General features: G+C 44.2%; 1 protein-coding gene across 1 annotated transcript in view; it reads right to left on the bottom strand.

The window, feature by feature from the left end:
- The window catches only part of LOC119185209 (guanylate cyclase 32E-like), a 150,475-nt gene extending 129,507 nt beyond the window's left edge, over positions 1-20,968 (bottom strand). The window contains exons 1-3 of the mRNA XM_075870105.1: positions 20,667-20,968; positions 14,911-15,094; positions 4,764-4,883 (exon numbers count right to left, since the gene is read on the bottom strand). Coding sequence (XP_075726220.1) covers positions 4,764-4,883; positions 14,911-15,094; positions 20,667-20,968 — 606 coding nt within the window. The remainder of the gene's footprint in view (positions 1-4,763; positions 4,884-14,910; positions 15,095-20,666) is intronic.
- Between the last annotated feature and the right edge of the window lie 565 nt (positions 20,969-21,533).

The raw sequence follows: 21,533 nt of genomic DNA, 5'->3' as shown, positions 1-21,533 counted from the left end.
GACGGTTAAGCTTAAATTGAGGACGACGCAGCGAGCAATGGAAAAAAAAATGGTAGGTGTAACCTTAAGAGACAAGAAGAGAGCAGAGTGGATTAGGGAACAAACGGGGGTTAAGAATATCATAGCTGAAATCAAGAAGAAGAAATGGACATGGGCAGGGCATGTAGCGCGTAGACAGGATAACCGCTGGTCCTTAAGGGTAACTGACTGGATTCCCAGAGAAGGGAAGCGGGTTAGGGGGAGACAGAAGGTTAGGAGGGCAGGTGAGATTAAGAAGTTTGCGGGTATAAATTAGCAGCAGCAAGCACAGGACCGGGTTAACTGGCGGAACATGGGAGAGGCCTTTGTCCTGCAGTGGACGTAGTCAGGCTGCTGCTGCTGATGATGATATCTAGCAAAACAGCGTTTACCTGAGTCGCAAAGCAATCTTGGGGCTTTTTTTCTACCTCAGATAACGTGTTGCAGTTCATTTTTAGCACGATCTGGAGTTGACCAGTTCATTTTTTTCTTGTGGTGGGTGGCTTAGCGAGTATTCTGCGTTGTATTGTTGCCAATATAGTACGCATATAACTATGTATTCATGAGCGATCTTTCTAATGTAATCAGTAGTCACCTAGATGTGTGAAATTACCAACTTATATCCGGGGGAAACGAATGGCAAGTACAAGTCAATATCTAAATCCGCGAATGTATTCTCCAGCTCTTGTTTTGTGTCACCGTCATGGCAGCTTATCAACCAACAATTGGTGCTACTGTGTTGGAGGAAGCACTCTCGATGACCGAGTACTCCGGCCACAAAGCACGAAAAGAGTGAAGTCTAAAAATAAATGCAAGTGAACACATATTTATGAGCACAAACTTATGAGCACTCGCGCTGGCGTAATTATGCCTTTGTGATTTATAACATAGCGTCTCATTTAAACATACTGGTTTCGACATGTAGAGCACTGGCACTCGTCACTTTATTTGTAGTGCTTGTGGGGCTTCGTATATGCAGCATAATTATCTTTACATGAAACTGTTTCGTGTTAGGGTCCATCAAGATTTCTAGTCTACTTCAAACTTTTTCAAAAGCCTTCAACAGACTGCCTTTTAAGTGGAGACTGTAGCCGCAGTGATTCCGTTCGAGCAACAGCTGACTCATACCGGAAAGTCTTCATTTTGTTCTGGGTGTATACAAGTTTATGCGCATGGTTTTCATGAAACAAATTTATCTACGTTCACATCTTTCCTTCCAGAGTAAGACAGGATCAAGATATTTAAAATGGCTTCCGTGACATTGTCTACAATGAAATATAGCTAAACTAATATATATATATCAACACAGCACTGACTATCAACTGACACTTTACCTAAAGTCCGTTTCACATGACACAAAAATTAGCGATCTTTAAGCTGCGAATTCGCTCGCAGCAAAAAAAAGGGCTGCAGTTTGATCCCGACGCAGTGGTCCGCGGCGAGCTTCCAACCTGTTGAAAATTTTCGCTCTGATCGAAGCGGCGGGAGCGAATTTTGGCCGGGACCCGTCGAAATAGGGCTGATCCAGGCAAGCCGTCGAGATTAAGTCGACGTGTTTGTTTTGGTAATGGCCGATGCTGTGCACTTTAAAATGAATTTAGACTGGAAAGTGATCTTAAATGACGAAACAAGTGGGCCCTTCATTACCGTTCACGGACACTTCATGATATCATATTGCGCATATTATTACATTACATTAGTGTCAGTCATTAAGAGCGATGGCAAGGATTTGCCGCTCCAGTCGCAGAGCACAACTCTCGGTCCATGTGAAACGAAACCACCATTTGCTATGGTTACGAAAAGAGCGATTGGAGCGACCGGAACGGTTTTTTTTTTTCGCTGCCATCGCGGCATGTGAAACAGCTTTGACGCACCTAAGGACAGGTGACACACATGGGCCTCTGAAGGGTGGTGCAAGGGTGAGGGGGCGGTATAACTACCTTCCTGACAATTCGGCCTAATATTTTTTTATGCATGAACATCTTGATTAACCAAGTTACGTCCTGGTATTCAGCGTTGTCATTTAATTTCGCACGTTACGTTTATCTAATTTTTTTCTCCTGTCATGCCAAGATAGTGAAAGAAAGGCTGCCTGTGCTGAATGACACTACCCCCCCCCCCTGCTCCCCAGAGGATGGCGTCCTGGCAAAAAACTTCTGCGAACACCCTTGGTCATACATAAACACATGTACAAAAATAACGATATAGGCAGGACATCGCAGAGGATTTACCAACACCTATAAGCAGTATGAAAACATTATTATGCCAATCACGCGTTAAACGACGCCTCCTGAGCTAAAAAATTGAGCGTGTTGGTTAATTGCTATACTGCACTAAAACTGAACTTTTTTGTATAACTGTAGTGTAAGCGCATGAAGAAACAAAGGAGCACAATAGATGCGCTTTCTCGCTACTTGCAAAGAAAAGAACATATACGCACACAATCAATATGAACGCATGCGTGTGAAGGCACGAAGTACAGCTGCGACCACTCGAGAACAGTCCGTGAAAAACTGACTGAATAACCATAAACATATTATATAAATTGAAACTCCCTATAGTGCAGCAACACCGAAGATTGGCTCACGCGCTGTTCTCTTCTTTTTCTTATGTGAAAAGCTTCCGTGAACTCGAGAGGTAATTGATTGTTAGAAAGAAAAAAACAATATCCATGCATATCCAACTACCCAACTTTCGATTCTGTTTAACATTAGGGTCTCACTGTTCGTCTTAGAAAGAAATGGGCAAAATTTTTTGTTGAGCTGTGCTATTGGTGCCAGTACCCTCATTGCAACGTTGCTTATTGCAAATCGTGCGGCTTCGTCCTCAGTGCTGATATTAATGAAGCAAGTAAAATGAAAATAATTGTGTAAGCAACGTAAATAAAACACACAAAATGCTCAAAATGACTGGTCTCTCACGTCTCAAGATAAAGCAATTCGCTTCATTCATTGATCGTAGAGATGGTAGTTGTCGGAAAATCTGGGCAGCTATCCTTGTGAGCGCCTTGCAGACGTGGCTTAAAATGTATTGTCGCGTAACTATAAGGTTTATGCTAGGTCACAATGCCGAGGCGTCTGGTCAAAAAAAAATGATCAACACACATGAGACGCGCGCACACCAACTAACGTCGTCATTTGAACTCAAGAGGTCACGGCTAATGTATTTTGCAGCTTATCTCACATCAATAGCTGCGTGAGTTTTCTTTAAATGATGTAGCAGCTACAAGTAAAAACTATTTTGTCGTTCTTCTTTTCATCTGAGCTCTTTCTCGAGCAGTTGTATCTCTCTTCCCGGCGCAGGATAGCAAAGCAGACATGCGTCTGGTTAACCTCTCTGCCTTTCCTTAATTCTCTCTCTCTAACCTTTCGCATTCTATAGCAATTTTCTCTATCTTTCATTGTATTTTGTCACTGTACACCAGGAGTCTCGAATTCACATTCGGCGCCAGCCCGCAGTCCCGAAAGTTTGGCAAAATGTTGGGATAGTAAAAAAAAAAGCTGAAAACAAGATTCGTGAGCGAGTGTGTGTGTGTATGCGTATGTGGGGGGGGGGGAGGGATAAAAGGGTTGTCAAATCAAAATGCCAGCTAGCAATGAACTTTGAATGATAGCTTTTCCCATATCTCATATAGACGTCATTTCTGAGTGAGCTTGGGCATCGACCTTCAATAAACTATTAACGATTTTCCGCAGCAGCGTAGGGACACCGCCATGTTCGATCACATGACCGTAACTGGCCTTTTCCCAGCCAGTTTCCCCAGCCAACACGTTGGGCCAGCTAAGTGACTGTAACCGTAACTGAGGTTAGAAGCCAACTGGCAGCACCCACGCAGACGTGACTGCCCGCTTCGATTCGAATCGCGCTTGCAACAGGCCCACTGTCGTCCCAGCAATAAGAACATGGGGAAGCAGCTACCGCTTTGTGTCTTCTCACGCTGGAGTGAAAGCATCAGGTGGCAGTTTTTATTATGGAAATTATCTATGTTTATTCAGGCATGCTTGCTTAGCATGATCTCTAATAAATTGGGAATGCATCTTGAAAACACTGCAAAATACCAGCGAATACATTGCTCTCGAAGCTTCAGGACGTAAATATAAAGAAAATAAATTCATGCGTTGGAAACTTACTGGTCACACAGCACTGAACGATGGCTTGATAAACTTGAGGGGAACGGAGACAGCACCTATAGATATGTCGGCTTTTCCGGTACGTCCGTCTGCTTCACTCGGCTATAGCTATAGGCGTGCCTATTGCGACTGCTTCGCGCAGACGCTTTCAGAACGCCGAGCGGACGACGCGACGTGGATGTTGAACCATCAGCAGAAGGCCACGGCAGAAGGGTGGCCGTAGTTAGGTGATGGCCATGTTGATGTGGCGTCAGCTCGTTTTGAGTAAACAAATGAACTGTAGAAAATCCACAGTGATTCAGTCTATGATGCCGATTGTGAAGTAAAGACTGCTTATTTCGTTGTTCTTTTCCCCACAATGTGACTGCAGAAGCTGCCCTATAAGAAATAAATGCTTCAGGCCAGTCACACCAGTGTATGTTGTATGAACAATGAGATATTATTCATGATAGGCGAGATAATACAGCTATCAGAATCTAGTGATGTCGCTAATGATCTGGAAATCACAAAACTTAGGGCAAGACGAATTTTGTGCACGACGCGCGCGCTGCTGACGAAGTGTCTATGGGCCGCATATTTGAAAGGCTGGCTGTGTACATTGAAAAAACTCCTTACCTGATCCCAGCGATAGTGACGTAGCAAAGATATGACCGACTTGGAGACCTTGGACAGCGGTGGCAGAGTTCGGGCGAACGTTCCGAACGACCGGCCGGACACTCGCAAATCGGAGCAGCGCTGCGAAAAAAATAACATCCTAATTAGAAGCAGATTTGTTAATCCGCGCCTCTTGGTAAAGCGGTAAAAATAAATAAAGAAGCTTCCTTGTCCTGGGAAGCCTGTTCGTTTCGAACCGCCTTATTCATGCTTCTACAGGCACGAGTGAGCTACCTACTTAATCTGCTGGCATCATTAGAACGATTCCGCGTAAATTCTGAGTAGCGTTGCGTTATACTGCAGTCACACACAAAAAAGAATAACAACAAAGAACCAGTCTAGAAACCCATTACAGCAAGAACAAAAGCTAATCGTATATATTTGAGCAGATACAACACTATGGTTCAGCTCTCCCCTAATCCACCTTTTTAAGGAAACTAAATTCATTTATCGGATATGATCGCAACAGAAAAAAAAAATAAAAGCGTTTCCGTGAATTGTACTAACTTTGAGCACCTATCCGCCCCAGTCTGATTATTGGAGAGAACCCACTCGTAGGCTTATTTGGCGCGTTTAGACCTTTCACAGAAAGGCAACTTTTTATACATTTTGTTTTGTATTACGTAGCTTACGTAACATATTGTGTCTGGTTCAGTGCAGCCATAGTGGCTCTTACGCGGTAGAAACTCACTCATTTAGCTAATTACACAACTTATCTGATATTACGTGTCAGAATCAACCTGTATCATGTGCTTATTGTGATTGAAATTGTGTCGACACTTCAGGCGGCTTTTCGCAGTTTCCGTTGCTATCGCCGTCACCTTCATGTTCTGTACAAAGTCCGATTTGATGGCATCTCTCGCCCTTCTAATGTTATATATACCTGTGGAAAAGAGCACATGAGTGGAGAGGATGAATGAGGTTGAAGCAGGCATTTCATAAACCAGCCCATCTCCGTCAGTCCAAGAGCACTGCGATAACATTATCCTACGTTCTTATATCTGCAGTCAAATGCTCAAACACTGAATATATGCCCTACTCTTCTTCGAACTGGCGTGCATAGCGAAACCGGGGGGAGGGGATTCGAGGAACGCTCTCTTATATATCTTCAAGCCTCTTGACATCCTCTTTTCCCCTGGTGCTAGGTCACAACAAGTGTCCGACAGCCAGGTTTTTTTTTTCTGTTCAACAAGCCAAAAAAAAAAAAAGCGTGGCTCCGAGCTATCTCATACAAGGATTTCATGCCAACAGTGCATTCGAAGGTAAAGAGTAGTAAACTTGCTTTATAGAGCGTGTCAATCTTCGTTAATAGCTGCAACAGTGGTATTGTCGAATGGCAATGTTTATTTCTACACAATAAGAATACTTCAACACAATACTAATGAGAATACTTCAACCAGAAAGAAGCATGCGTTTCTCGTTAATACGCACTGAGCAGTGGGGTGCATTAGTAAATGGGCAGTGCTTAGAAGGATATTTTTCTCACCGAGAAGCCAAAATATACTCTATTTTGCTCTTGATGCCACAAACTGCACCTTGTTTAATCTCGTTGTTTTGTTTTCTACAATTTGATGTGTGCAACCATCCTTCGATGCCGAGCGTTTATGTAGCGAGTTATTGCGACAACAGAAATGAAATTCTCACGATGCGGTGCAAACACATCAAACATCAGTAGTCAGACACAACAAAATGTTTTTTTTTCCTTTCCTTGCAGGTGTAAAACCCCCCTCCGAAAGTGGTTTCACGCGTATGACATTGGCCTTTTTTCTTTTTTTCACTTTGTGAGTATACCACAATTCAATAATTATGAAGGAAATCGCAGGTTATATCTACCCGTAGTGTGTTTCATGTACAGCGCATTTATAACAGCCACCTTTTTTTTTTTCGCAGGCTGTTTTAAAGCTTATCAAGTGTAGTATGGTTTCTTCTTACGATAGTAAAAGTAGATGCACAACGTTTCACTTGTTACCGAGAAAGCTTTTCGAAGACATCACATAAAATTCTGCACTTATAACAGACTGTTACAACACCAGGAGAAGCGAGCGCGACGCACCGGAATACCGAAACACAGCACCCGCGAGGACAAAGAGGGTTACGTCACGCAGCCATCGGAAAAGGCCTTATTATTAGGGGGGGGGGGGGAGCGGGGTGTCGGTTCGAGTAGCAACTGTGAACTTTGATTCGAAGAGTGCAGTCGCCATCGCTGGCCCGCGCGCTATCACGGTAGACAACAGCGCGGATGCCTGGTATGTGCATCTATTCGTGCTGCGTTCTAAATGCCTTGAAGCTGTGGAAAAATAGCACCTGTCCCCGGAGCCTCCACTTTCACAAACATTTTGTACAGGTACGCAACACCCAATGCAAAAGAGTTAGCTACCAGCCTTGCTTCGTATATTCAATTTGTTGCTGTCGCTTTAATTACTTCGCCTTTGAGGTGAAACTCTGACTTCGCATATTTTAAGCAGTAGCTCCAGTAGCAATGAACAGACCTCTTCAGTTATCACTGAATACAAGTCCCGAATATCATCATCATCATCATCATCATCATCATAAGCCTGACTACGTCCACTGCAGGACAAAGGCCTCTCCCATGTTCCGCCAGTTAACCCGGTCCTGTGCTTGCTGCTGCCAATTGATACCCGGAAACTTCTTAATCTAGTCTGCCCACCTGACCTTCTGCCTCCCCCTAACCCGCTTCCCTTCTCTGGGAATCCAGTTAGTTACCCTTAACGACCAGCGGTTATCCTGTCAACGCGCTACATGCCCGGCCCCTGTCCATTTCTTCTTCTTTATTTCAACTATGATATCCTTAACCCCCGTTTGTCCCCTAATCCACTTTGCTCTCTTCTTGTCTCTTAAGGTTACACCTACCATTTTTCTTTCCATTGCTCGCTGCGTCGTCCTCAATTTAAGCTGAACCGTCTTTGTGTAAGTCTCCAGGTTTCTGCTCCGTAGCTAAGCACCGGCAAGATACAGCTGTTATATACCTTCCTCTTGAGGGATAGTGGCAATCTACCTGTCATAATTTGAGAGTGCTTGCCGAATGTACTCCACCCCATTCTTATTCTTCTAGTTACTTCAATCTCTTGGTTAGGCTCTGCGGTTATTACCTGCCTTAAGTACACTTAGTCTTTTACAGCTTCAAGTGCACTATTACCTATCTCGAAGCGCTGCTCCTTTCCGAGGTTGTTGTACATTACTTTCGTTTTCTGCAGATTAATTTTAAGACCCACCTTTCTGCTCTCTTTGTCTAACTCCGTAATCAAGAGTTGCAATTCGTCCCCTGAGTTACTCAGCAATGCAATGTCATCGGCGAAGCGCAGGTTACTAAGGTATTCTTCATTAACTCTTATCCCTAACTCTTTCCATTCTAGGCTTCTGAAAACCTCCTGTAAGCACGCCGTAAATAGCATTGGGGAGATTGTGTCCCCCTGCCTTACACCCTTCTTGATTGGTATTCTGTTGCTTTCTTTAGGAAGCACTATGGTGGCCGTTGATCCCCTGTAGATTTCCTCCAGAATATTTATATATACTTCATCTACGCCCTGATTCCGCAGTGTCTGCATGACGGCTGATATTTCTACTGAATCAAACGCCTTCTCGTGATCTATGAAGGCTATGTATAGTGGTTGGTTATACTCTGAGCATTTCTCTATAAGCTGATTGATAGTATGAATGTGGTCAATTGCTGAGTCATCATCATCAGCCTGACTATGTCCACTGCAGGACAAAGGCCTCTCCCATGTTCCGCCAGTTAACCCGGTCCTGTGCTTGCTGCTTCCAATTTATACCCGCAAACTTCTTAATCTCATCTGCCCACCTAACTTTCTGTCTCCCCATAACCCGCTTCCCTTCTCTGGGAATCCAGTCAGTTACCCTTAATGACCAGCGGTTATCCTGTCTACGCGCTACATGCCCTGCCCATGTCCATTTCTTCTTCTTGATTTCACCTATGATATCCTTAACCCCCGTTTGTTCCCTAATCCACTCTGCTCTCTTCTTGTCTCTTAAGGTTACACCTACCATTTTTCTTTCCATTGCTCGCTGCGTCGTCCTCAATTTAAGCTGAACCCTCTTTGTAAGTCTCCAGGTTCCTGCTCCGTAGCTAAGTACCGGCAAGATACAGCTGTTATATACCTTCCTCTTGAGGAATAGTGGCAATCTACCTGTCATAATTTGAGAGTGCTTGCCGAATGTGCTCCACCCCATTCTTATTCTTCTAGTTACTTCAATCTCGTGGTTCGGCTCTGCGGTTATTACCTGCCCTAAGTAGACATAGTTTCTTACAACTTCAAGTGCACTATTACCTATCTCGGAGCGCTGCTCTTTGCCGAGGTTGTTGTACATTACTTTCGTTTTCTGCAGATTAATTTTAAGACCCACTTTTCTGCTCTCCTTGTCTAACTCCGTAATCATGAGTTGCAATTCGTCCCCCGAGTTACTCAGCAATGCAATGTCATCGGCGAAGCGAAGGTTACTAAGGTATTCTCCATTGACTCTTATCCCTAACTGTTCCCATTCTAGGCTTCTGAAAACCTCCTGTAAGCACGCGGTAAACAGCATTGGGGAAATTGTGTCCCCCTGCCTTACACCCTTCTTGATTGGTATTCTGTTGCTTTCTCTATGAAGCACTATGGTAGCAGTTGATCCCCAGTAGATTTCTTCCAGAATGTTTATATATACTTCATCTACGCCCTGATTCCGCAGTGTTTGCATGACGGCTGATATTTCTACTGAATCAAACGCCTTCTCGTAATCTATGAAGGCTATGTATAGTGGTTGGTTATACTCTGAGCATTTCTCTATTACCTGATTGATAGTATGAATGTGGTCAATTGTTGAGTAGCCTGTTCGAAATCCTGCTTGTTCCTTTGGTTGATTGAATTCTAATGTTTTCTTTACTCTGTTAGCAATTACCTTTGTAAATAGCTTGTATACTACAGAGAGCAAGCTGATCGGCCTGTAATTCTTCAAGTCCTTGTCATCTCCTTTCTTATGTATTAAGATGATGTTAGCGTTCTTCCAAGACTCTGGTACTCTTCCCGCCAGGAGACACCTCGTAAACAGGGTGGCTAGTTTTTCTAACACAATCTGTCCTCCATCTTTCAACAGATCTGATGTTACCTGATCCTCACCAGCAGCTTTGCCCCTTTGCATGCTCTCCAAAGCTTTTCTGACTTCTTCTATCATTACTGGTGGGGTGTAATCTGGGTTACTGCTAGTTCTTATAGTATTAAGGTCGTGGTTGTCTCGGCTACTGTACAGATCTCTGTAAAACTCCTCCGCTATCTTAACTATCCTATCCATATTGGTAGTTATTTTGCCTTCTTTGTCCCTTAGTGCATACATCCGACTTTTGCCTATCCCAAGTTTCCTCTTCAATGCTTTGACACTTCCTCCGTTTTTCAGAGCGTGTTCAATTCTCTCCATGTTATACCTTCTTACATCGCATACTTTACGTCTATTAATCAACTTCGAAAGCTCTGCCAGTTCTATTTTGTCTGTTGTACTTGACACTTTCATGATTTGACGCTTCTTAATTAGGTTCTTCGTTTCCTGTGAAAGCTTGCCAGTGTCCTGTCTACCTACCCTGCCTCCAACTTCCACTGCACACTCCATAATGATACTCGTCAGATTATCATTCATTGTATCTACGCTAAGGTTGGTTTCCTCACTGAGAGCCGAGTACCTGTTCTGCAGTGACACTCTGAATTTCTGTACTTTCCCTCTCAGTGCTAGCTGATTGATTGGCTTCTTGCGTATCAAGTTCTGTCGTTCCTTCTTCAAGTCTAGGCAAATTCGAGACCGTACCATTCTATGGTCACTGCATCGTACCTTGCCAATCACTTCCACATCCTGCACGATTCCAGGGTGTGCACTCATTATAAAGTCTATTTCGTTCTTATTTTCGCCATTAGGGCTCCTCCATGTCCACTTGCGGTTTTCTCGTTTTCGGTAGAAGGTATTCAAAATCCGTAAATTATTGCGTTCTGCGAATTCTACTAGTAGCTCTCCTCTGGCGTTTCTAGTACCGATGCCATAATCTTCTACTGCCTGGTCTCCAGCCTGCTTCTTCCCTACCTTTGCATTAATGTCGCCCATCACTACAGTATACTGTGTTTTTACCTTACTCATTGCCGATTCCACGTCTTCATAGAAGGTTTCAACTAAAGCGTCATCATGGCTGGATGTAGGCGCGTAAGCCTGTACTACCTTCATCTTGTATCTTTTATTCAGTTTAATTACGATACCTACCACTCTTTCAATAATGCTATAGTATTACTCTATGTTGCCAGCTATGTTTCTGTGAATGAGGAACCCCACTCCCAGTTCTCTTCTGTCTGCCAAGCCCCTGTAGCAAAGGACGTGCCCATTCTGTAGCACCGTATAGGCCTCATCTGTCCTCCTAACCTCACTGAGCCCTATTATATCCCATTTAACACCCTCTAGCTCCTCGAATTATACAGCTAGACTTCCCTCACTAGATAAAGTTCTAGCGTTAAACGTTACCAAGTTCAGGTTCCAAAGGTGGCTTGTAGTCCAGAGATTCTTAGCACCCTCTTCTGCGTTGCAGATCTGACCGCCGCCACGGTCAGTGACTTCGCAGCTGCTGGGAACTGAGGGCCGTGAGTTATTTGACGTATGCATGTGGGAGGTAGTGGCCAGATACTGCACCAGGGTGGCCAATCGTTCTCTGGTGAGGGAGTGCGTTCCCGGCGGTGGTTACCGGTGAGGCCGCACCTGAGGCCTCTTAATGCAGTTCCATCAACAGTCCCGAATACGCAGTCCCGAATATACCATAGAATATTCACTTGGTACAAAGATGTGGTATATTGAGATTTTTTAGACTAGAGAACAATTAGACGGCAACTCTGGAGCATTCCTTTACGATAGCATTGTGTATGTGTATTTTAGCGCACACGGAACCTTTCATAACCTAAATGGTCAGCAGATTTTTTTTGCTAAGTGACAAAACGAGAAAAGAAAAGCTGGGCGTAGAAATCCCTTTTAAATGTGTTGACATTACAGCAACTTTGCGGGACGACGTTAAAATCCACACTTTATGAACAAAGATAGCTTCAGTACGACATCAACGGCGTATTTCTTCCACAGCCGTTACAAAACGAAACTTTGTGGACACAAGATCTTGTCATCCTGACCACCGTGTTTGCTGGCTTCATCACAAATGCCAGACTATGCTATATTCTCTGCACGATGAATAGCTATATCAATGCTGTCATGTTGTAGTCTATTCTGATTGTTAATTTAGGTATGGCTGTGTATTTTTATTTTTCATATTATCTTACAGCTTCGTTATCTTCCTTGGGACATGGTTTGAGTACGAGACCCCCGCCCTGCCCCGAAAGTTTCCAATTTTCTTCGACCTTAACTTTCTACTTGTGAAAACGTGTGACTCTGTATACCATCCAGGTTTAACTGACCCAAATATCCATTAGACCTTCTTTGACGAGACCCCACATCTACCATAACGATGCCCTTGTATCACGAAACATGTCCTCAACCGACCCCCTATCATGCCTTACAAACACAGGATGTGTTTTCTAAACACAATATTTCAAAGAAAGGGAAATTTAGAAGGATCCAAATATCCTCTTATGCTAACTATGCCATAGCTCCCGCGCCTACTGCTTTTACAAAGTAAAACAGGTCCGGAACCGGCTTTTCTATCAATTCTCTTACCCGTTCTCGACCCCTTCTTTGTTTTACACGCATGCGTATAGATAAAACCAAGCACATTGTCTACACTGATTCTCGATCGGTACCAGTCTATAATCCAATATGCCGAATCGACATGTTTCCAATGTTTCCTTACATACAGAAATATATACAAGCTCGCTTGAAAGGGTACTGACTGTGGGCGAGAACGTTCACAATTCAGCCTTTTTCTCTAAGTTCTATACGCAGCACATACTTTAACGCATAGCATCCATTGATGTACACTGCAGCGCATCACAGATGCTCCTGTTTCGTATACCGTTCTAAAACTTGTGAGCGTCCGCAGAACTCATTTTGTAACAGTGAAGTGGCCTGTCCACTGCTACCTCTGCCATGGCCGTCGACTTGAAATTCTGAGAACAGGCAGCGTTTATAAGAAGCAGAAAATTCAGTTTCAGTAAATGAATAAGCATTAACACACTTACGGCAAAGTCCGTATTAGATTTTCAGTCTTCAATCCAGCGCACGTCGTAACGTTAAGGGAACAATTTCGCCCCCTGCGACGCACTTTTTACAAAGTATATATGTACACAGCTCCGCGAGCGAGACAGGTTAGGCAGGGGTGATTAGATTTGCTGGCACAATGTAGATGATGAGAGGGAAAAGACGAGCCACGGCAGGTTTCATGTTTTAGATTGCCACGCATCATTAGGAACGTAATTTGCCAACGTGACAATTATATACACCTAAAAGGCAAATAAATGAAAGCACGTCAGGACTTCATTTGAGGCAAGGACGGCTCATTAATACTGCTTTGAGCGCGAATTTCTTCACGAACTAGCAGCGAGTGCGCCCGCTGCGAAGGCAACGACCGCCCACCGCCACAGTCAATATCAGAAGTCCTCGCGGACAAGTTTCTTCTGATGAGGTTCCCAATTAGTGCCTATCTACCAGAATGCTTCGCGACACCTTTGACAAAAGAAGGACGTTCGACGACGACAAACTTCAGGCCTCTACGGCCTATGATGGCTGGTGAAAGACAGGCTCCCTGCGGTGCTGTTTCTTGATGTCGCCGGGCTGACGCGCGACGTCACCATGCTAGAAAATCGAAGTGACGAGTTTGATGCCTGCATTCATAGGCGTTCCCACGAAGAGGGCACAGAGGCTGTGCCCCGACCCTTTAATAGCCTAAAGCAGGAGGTGGTGAAAAGCCTGCCCTATATCGTTAGTCATCTGAATTTGCCCCGCCTTTGTAAAATATATATTATTATTATTATTATTATTATTATTATTATTATTATTATTATTATTAATATTATTATTATTATTATTATTATTATTTAGAGTGTTTTCACGATAAAATGGCATTCAAGAGTGGAGTGTATAAATACAGAAAATATACAACTAAAACAGTGCAGTGAATTCAGTTAACCCAACATTTTCTCGCATTATAAAAAATATTGGTTACTATAGTACAACCAAATAGAGTAAGCAGGAGTAATGAGTACAGGTAACAGATATTCGCGGTTATACAATATTAGGTAACATTTCGCGAAAAAGTTTGCAGTCAGTGATGGTGGGGACACTTCAGGGAAGGTGGTTTCAAAGCCGAGATGAACGGGGAATAAGTGACTGAAAGAAAGACTCAGTGGGCGATGATGCAACTCCTACGTTTTTACCATTATCAACACGGTTTAAAATCAATCGTAGAATGAGGTGATTATTAAGAGCTGTATGGTGAAAAATTTAAAGAAAAAGCTCATGTCCATGCAGATTTTTCACGACAAAGCAGGCAAAAGTTCATCATGTTGACTTCCAAGAACTCTTCGCTCCATATCTTTATACCCTTGAGGCCATGACAGTCAATTGTGGGAAGCTAGTCATCGCTCCCTATTCATATTTTCTTCCATTGTGAAGCACGTGTTCGGGATTCAACAAACGCATAAGCAGTAAGGGCACTGCTATGAGATTTTGTCCCCTTCAAGGGTAACACAAAGCATGCTTATGCGTGAAATGCTGGTCCCGCATGAAGTAAACGGCCATATCTTTATCCCCAGATTCCCGCACTTCATTTGATCTCGCTTATCTGCACCGACGTCCAAAATAGTGCCAATGAAATTTGAAGCCGAATACTTCCTGCTGGATTGAAGACATTTCTTTTTCCAACAGAGGGGTGTTTTTCAACGGCTCGTAATTTTTTTTTAATTTCAATCCCTCCCTAGTGATTCTGGGTTCTATACTTTGTATTTTTATACTTTTTCTATACTGCCATCCTTCGAAATTGCCGCTGTTCTATCATGTTTCTCACATTTTATTGCGATTTACTTGAGTCCTCATAATATTAACAGCTAAAATCACGTATTACGTTTCACCAAGTACAGCTGTCTGCTGTGTGCATTCGGCGAGCACGTGCAGACTGTTGTCCACTCACGTAAGTGATCATGGGCAGGTTCCAGGCGTCAGCAACTAGCGCCTCGGCATAGCAGTTCTCGTCCGGTCCAATGAAGGCCACGACGCCGCTTTGCCACAGGGCCGTCATCTTTCGGATGGCCGATGATGTGCCCACTTGGCCCACGTTCTCCGGTCGGAAGGTCACACGATACCCCGGAAGCAAGCTGCATTTGCAGAAAATTGGACTTTGTGTTCATTTGTATCGCAATATACGTGGCGCAACTCATTGTGAACGAAAGAAACCAGTTAGCCACAGCGGTGGCACAACAGTTACGTTGCTGAACTGCTCACCCGAAAAACACGCTCGATCCCGGCTGCTGCAGTCAAATACCAATGAAAGCAGAATGCCAGGAGCCCCTGTACTTCTACTTAGGCACTGATCAAACAAACTCAAGCGGGCGAAAACTCTGAAGCATCTCACGGAGGCATGCTACAATAACTTCTTTGTGTGCTTTTTCTGCTTTTATTCTACGTCACTATTGTGTGATGTACTTGAGTTTGCTTTGTATGCCTTTGTAAATTTAATTTGGCATGTTTTTATTGCGCTGCTCATATTTCATTTTGTATCTCAAAAGTTCCGGTGTCACACAGGTCCCGTTTATTAGGGAGGCGATCGCCGGGCTAATTCCAAGGGCCGAAGTATTGGCCCCCCGAACCGCACCACGAAAGCGTGGACAATTTAGAAGTGGTCCTTTTTGGCGCGCCAGCGGACGCCGGCTGTGGCCCAAAGAACAAGTCAGAGCCGAGAGTTGATAAACAAAACAAATATTATATTCTCAAAAATGGCAGATCGAAAACAACACACAAGAATGCACACTCCACAATAGTTACATACAATACGTCACCAATCAAACAACGTACTACACAGTACAATCAGCCACACTCAAAACAACGGACACAGACAACGATACGCACTACAATGCAGTCACATGCATTGAACCACCAAGACACTTAAAGACTAAAGAGATAGAAAACCTATCCAGTCCAAAGTTCTTGGAACAAAAGTCTGGATGATACTCTTCCGAGAATCACTCACTCAAAGTCCAGCGTTGTTGTCGTTCCGCGCCCTCGAAGTTTCTCTTCCAGGAAACCTCGTGTCTTCAATTGACCACTCTCCAAGCTTCAAACTTCTTCGCCGGCAACACGTCGGCTTCACACACGCAGCTGTCGCCACGCGTCTTCGCTCGATAGCGGTAAACACACTCTCTTGCCTGTAGCTCGAGCCTTCACCCCTCAGGTGGAAATCATCTTCTCCCGCTTTTTCTCTACGGACAAAACCTTCGCCGACTACACGGCGTTATACCCTACGCGCTCTGGCGCTAACTTCCGTCTTCTCCTGATCTCTCATCTCGGCTGCTCGGTTAAATAAATACCTTCCGCGCCACATTCCAGAAAGTTCTCGTCATTTCGTCGGCGCGATACGCAGCGAAGGCTGGGTAGGGGGTGAGACGGTTCGAATGCCCTCCGCGATGGATGACTCAACCCGGCGTGACCACGCCTCTTTCGTTCTAGAATTCTCGCGGGCTTGCTCGGCCGCCGTTGTGGGGTGAGGAGGTTCGTCGGCGAAGCCACGCTTCCGAGGGGAGAGCGCGCGCCCGGGGAGCCTTGGATGTTTGTTTTCTTTTTTTTCTTTTGACCTCCCAGCGTCTCCCCCGCGCGTTATCGCAAGAATTTGGCGGCGCGCCCATTTTTAGCGCTCGTTCTGTGACATCCGGATTGTTGCTGCTCGTTTTGCCTTGTATATGGTTATTATTACCACCTGCTATTCTTCTTTCAATTCTTTCTATTGGCATCATCCAATGGTTGATGCGGATTGGCCCACGACTCTGCGCAGGGGCTCTCCACTCTGGCGAAGGGCAACAGAAGGAAATCTACCAATGGAACACACGCGCTGTTGTGGAGCAAATGGCAGGGTCGTAATGAAACGTGATGTGCGCGTCTCTCTTCTTGCTCGAGTAGGCCCGCTTGGCATAGCGACGCTACTCTAGCAAAACAGGTTTTTTTATGTACTGAGAACACCGTTGTACGCTGGTGCCAAAACGGGGGCCCGCCGCTTCGTCAAGCTATCCTTGCGATGACTTTTTCTGCCGGCCTCCGGCATTGTGTACTATGTGTGTGTACTATGTACATGATGTCAATAAAGTTCACTGTTCACTGTTCACTGTTAAAAAAACGTGAGCTCCGACAGGAGGCGTACCTGACGCGACCGGCATCCGTTGGGGCGGCCAATGTTGGCAACGTTTGAAGACACGGTGCGCTTGCGACTTCCGGTCAAATCTGCCGATTTTCGCGGAGTAGAAAAAGTTGCTCCGTGCAGTGGATCTCGCGACGGAGCTGCTCCAGATCTGCCTATAGAACACACAGGGAGCACTCTCAACATGCCCTTGCAATATACTTGTTCCGCGTGGAGTAGAAGAAAGCATTAACGGAAGTGCTTCGAATCTGCCAATGGATGACTCCATGATTCACTTGTGTTGTAACTGAGAGTCGCGTTTGCGGTACTGATACTGTGGGACTCTCACCTGCATAAGAGTATTATGTTTTTCATGTTTATTTGACCAATAAAGTTATCCTGAAACTGAATTTTCATAAAATCGGCTTTTGGTGAATCACAACCTGAGACATCGAAGTACCTAGCTGTGCGCAAAATAATGAATTCACCTGGAATAATTCATGCTCACTAGTTAGTTTAATTCGAAGATACTTCACTCGTAACTTCAAATTATATTTTCTAGTAATAACTGATGACACTTTACCTGCAAAAACCACAATATGCTTACAAGCCAAACTGTCTTGCGGGACGACACATTCATTCGAGCCACCTGACATTATTTATAGCAGAACGGACTTGAAGTTCAAGAGTGTTTCCTATATCTCGCCTCATAGAAACGAAGCCGCTGTGACCGGGAATCAAACCCACGTTCCTGTGCTCAGCGGCGTTAACATCTTACCTGCTAAGCAATAGCGGTTTGTGAGAAATATATATGTATATATTGACAGCGCATGTTGTACATTCAGTGAACGTCACCTCTACGCCGCTTTAAACCTTGTAGCTTTCTAGTCCGTACTAAGTGACGTTTCGAATAATAGCAATTAGGCACTAGATAATACATAAAGGACCCAATGGCGTCAATTAAAATGGAGTTAAGAGCTTGTATGACCGATATCAATGCATATCAGATGCATCATCAGATGCTTGAAACTTCTGATGCCATCTAGTATGGAATTCTTCATAAACATTTCTTGGTTCGAGAATGTAAGACCCAAGGTATTAATGATAGATGCAGGTATGTAGGTAAGTCACAATTTTTAAGGATATAGGTAGCACACAACACCACCTGCAACAAAATGCCTGCCACGAGCCATAAGGCAAGGCCTACACACCTGCATTCACTGTGTTCACCCTGTTGACACTGCAGGGTAGAGTGAGAAAATATAGAAAAAGCTGTTTTGTGTCGTCTCTGAAATATGGCATTCTCTACCATTGTTAGAGAAACGCAATCTATATATGGTAGTTTTGAATTTCGGACGTGCTCATAGCACAGCCAGCTTCTCGATGGGGGTCATATACACCCGCTGCGGTGGTAGTCGTGGTGGTTGACTGCTTACCCGCACGTCACGAAATCAAATCCTGTAGCCTTGGCGGGCGCACTTTTTGTGGAGGTGAGAATGCTAAAGGCTCTTGTACTTAAAATAGGTGCACGTTAAAGAATCTCAGGCAGTCGAACTTCCGGAGCAATCCAATATGGTGTCTCCATGATCGCATTGTGGTTTAGGGACGTTAAACTTGACTACTTATTATCACCCAGAGGTCGTGTGCTCCAGGACGTAATAGTGCTATTTTCTTCGCTGTTCGTAACGAAAGCTCGAACTAAGAGAAATGTAGTGCGCCGAAAAATTTTAGGAAGACAGTGTTTCAATCATCCAAGAGACCGGCTCACTACGGCAAGGTAGCTGACCAATGGGTGGATGCACTTATAAAAGTTTTCTGAATTGAGCCCCTAATACAGGGCGTGCTAAGGACATCAAACTTTGTTCGCTTTCCGGTTTACTTTACTACTCAGTAGTTCAGGCGAAGTGTTTCGTATTACGATTTTTTGAGAGTGACATGAAATTTGCTCAAGCTGTAACTGTAGGCCAGCATATGGCGCATGGTTATACGACAGTAAATTGCGATGCAAGAGAAGCACAAGGGTGCCCATCTAGACACTTACATCCTTATTACGATCTGAACTGAGTGAACTCATATAAGAGTTGAATTGAAAATTAATTGGTGACATAAAATATAGCGGTATTCCTTAAAGATTAACAGTTGTGTAATGAGATCATGATGACCCTTCACTTAGACCGAATAATAGTGACAGTTTATTTAGTACCGAAATTAAAGCATTCACCACGACAAGCATTAAAACTCTCATGACTGCCTATAGGCGGCTCATCGAGAGTGGCATCAAGTTCTGAAGTAACCTTTCACGTCTGCCAAAAAGAAATTATAGTAAAGTTAATTCAACAGTTCGTACCGGTGTTGCGAAGTTTCCACGCCGAAATTCGAATGATTCCAGAATTTATTCAACCTCGGTATCAAATGCGAACAAAATGGGGACAAGGCTTGGCGAAATCGAATGAGAATCAAATTATGTGTCTTTTGAAGGGTATAGATTGCGAACAGAATTATGTCTTTTTTCTGAAAACAGAGCGTAGCTTCGTCTACATGCTGTTTTTTTTTTCAAACTTCAAACATTAACAAGTCTTATGCTTAAATACAACAATGAAGCAGTACTTTTAAAATGGCTAGGCTGATTACAAGCATGGTACATGTATACGCAACACGCCTGTTACAATTACCTCCTCATAACTTTATATACGGAAATACATAAATTTGTAATTATAGGCTGTTTTATTCCGCAGTTTAGCTCTTTTCTCCACGTAACTGCGGTTCTTATGCTATTGGCGTATGTCTTGCAGATCCATGGTGGTGGCATACATACGCCCTTCTTCCCTTAAAACTTGTGATATTCCGTTCCCTCTGCTGCCTGCTATCTCAGTCGCCGTCACCGATTCGGGCAAATACTCTAAAAAGCGCTTCTGTAAGTTGTGATGTGTATAATGACTTTGGCGCCATGCTTCTGTTCACTGCATGCTTTCGAATATCAGCTTGCGCATCATCGCACCTCATACCACCCCTCCTCACTTTCTCGCAATACTGCCCCTAAAACTATCAAAATGGGTTTCGAACGTTGAGAAATTACAGGAATGGAATTGAACTGTATGCTCATTAGGGTAGTGGGAATGGGCAATTTTTCTATTCCGATGAATTGAAGGGAATAGGAATGCGTCAAGTTATGAAATCTAAATAGAACAGAGTCGCCAATTCGGCAACACTAGTTCACACTGTTCTTTTTATGTTTTGTTCCTTTCCCAGTGCGTATTTCTTGCAAGTTCATTCACAAAAATAATGACGTGAGTTCTGAGTGATTCGATTATCACAGATATTTCACCGTTTTTTTCCCAAATGTTTTTCAGAACTTTTTCAGCCATACTAAACGTAAGCTTATCGACTGCTATGTCATTATTTCTGAAGTATTACTGCGTTCTAACGACTCAAATCAATGGCTGCGATGATAGGTACACTTTTTTTTGATAGTCAGGAACCCACAATTTGTTTTCTTAACATCTGACGAACTTCCACATCATGTTGTACACATTTTCAACAAGTGCAGCGCACCTATTCCTTACCTGTCGTCTCTATTGATGTGGGATACGGCCAGGGGCACCGCACCGGATACCATTTTTCCGAGCATGCGGCTGTTGTTGAAGGTGCCGAGGAAAGCGATTGCCACCTCGAGCCGGTCGTCGGTCAAATTCTCCTGGGACTCGGACTTATTGCAGCGCAGAAGGAAGCCCAGACTGCTCGCCGTGCTCGTAGGCAATGCGTCGGGGCTGCTCAGCACTCCCCAAGCGAGAGAAGCAGCGGGAAGCAGCGTCGTTATCTTCACAAGCAGTAGCAGCAGCAGCACCGCTGGATGATGGTGCGCCATGCACTAGAAAAAATACAATGGTATGAGTGCATCGAAAGATTATGACACCAGAAATATCGCGTACTTCTCCTCGTAAAGGAAACAATGAGTAGTATACGCATCAGCTATTGGTTGACTGCGTGTTTTGTAAAGAGGTTCTCTTTATTTACCAGCGCAGACGTTCATAGTTGTGTTTTGTACATGATCAACTTCAAGCTACAAAGTCTACAGACCCATTGACTTTACGGACTTCAAGGGTCGGCTTGCCGGCGCTAGAGTCTCGTTTAGGCTTCGCGAGCTCTCAACTCTGATTGTTTCCGGTGCTGCTGAGCTGCAGCCGCTTCGCGAGCCCTAATCTCCACCGCCCTTATGCTCATGTCTCAATTCGTACTACTGCGTTGTGTCTGTGTGAGAGAGACGATTGAATCCTTTACTTATACAGTGCAGTGCCTCCAGCAGTCTCCACTCATACCAGAGCGTGGCGCTGAGCAGTGTCCCCAACTGGGAGATGGAAACAAGTGCGTTTTTCTTCCTAAACAACCACTATGCGGATACCAGAGCATGCACCGAAGTGGAGCGAGGCGAG

The sequence above is a fragment of the Rhipicephalus microplus genome, chromosome 7, assembly GCF_043290135.1.
Source record: "Rhipicephalus microplus isolate Deutch F79 chromosome 7, USDA_Rmic, whole genome shotgun sequence".
In the NCBI taxonomy this organism is placed as follows: Eukaryota; Metazoa; Arthropoda; class Arachnida; order Ixodida; family Ixodidae; genus Rhipicephalus; species Rhipicephalus microplus.
This window is presented reverse-complemented; position numbering and strand designations above follow the sequence as displayed.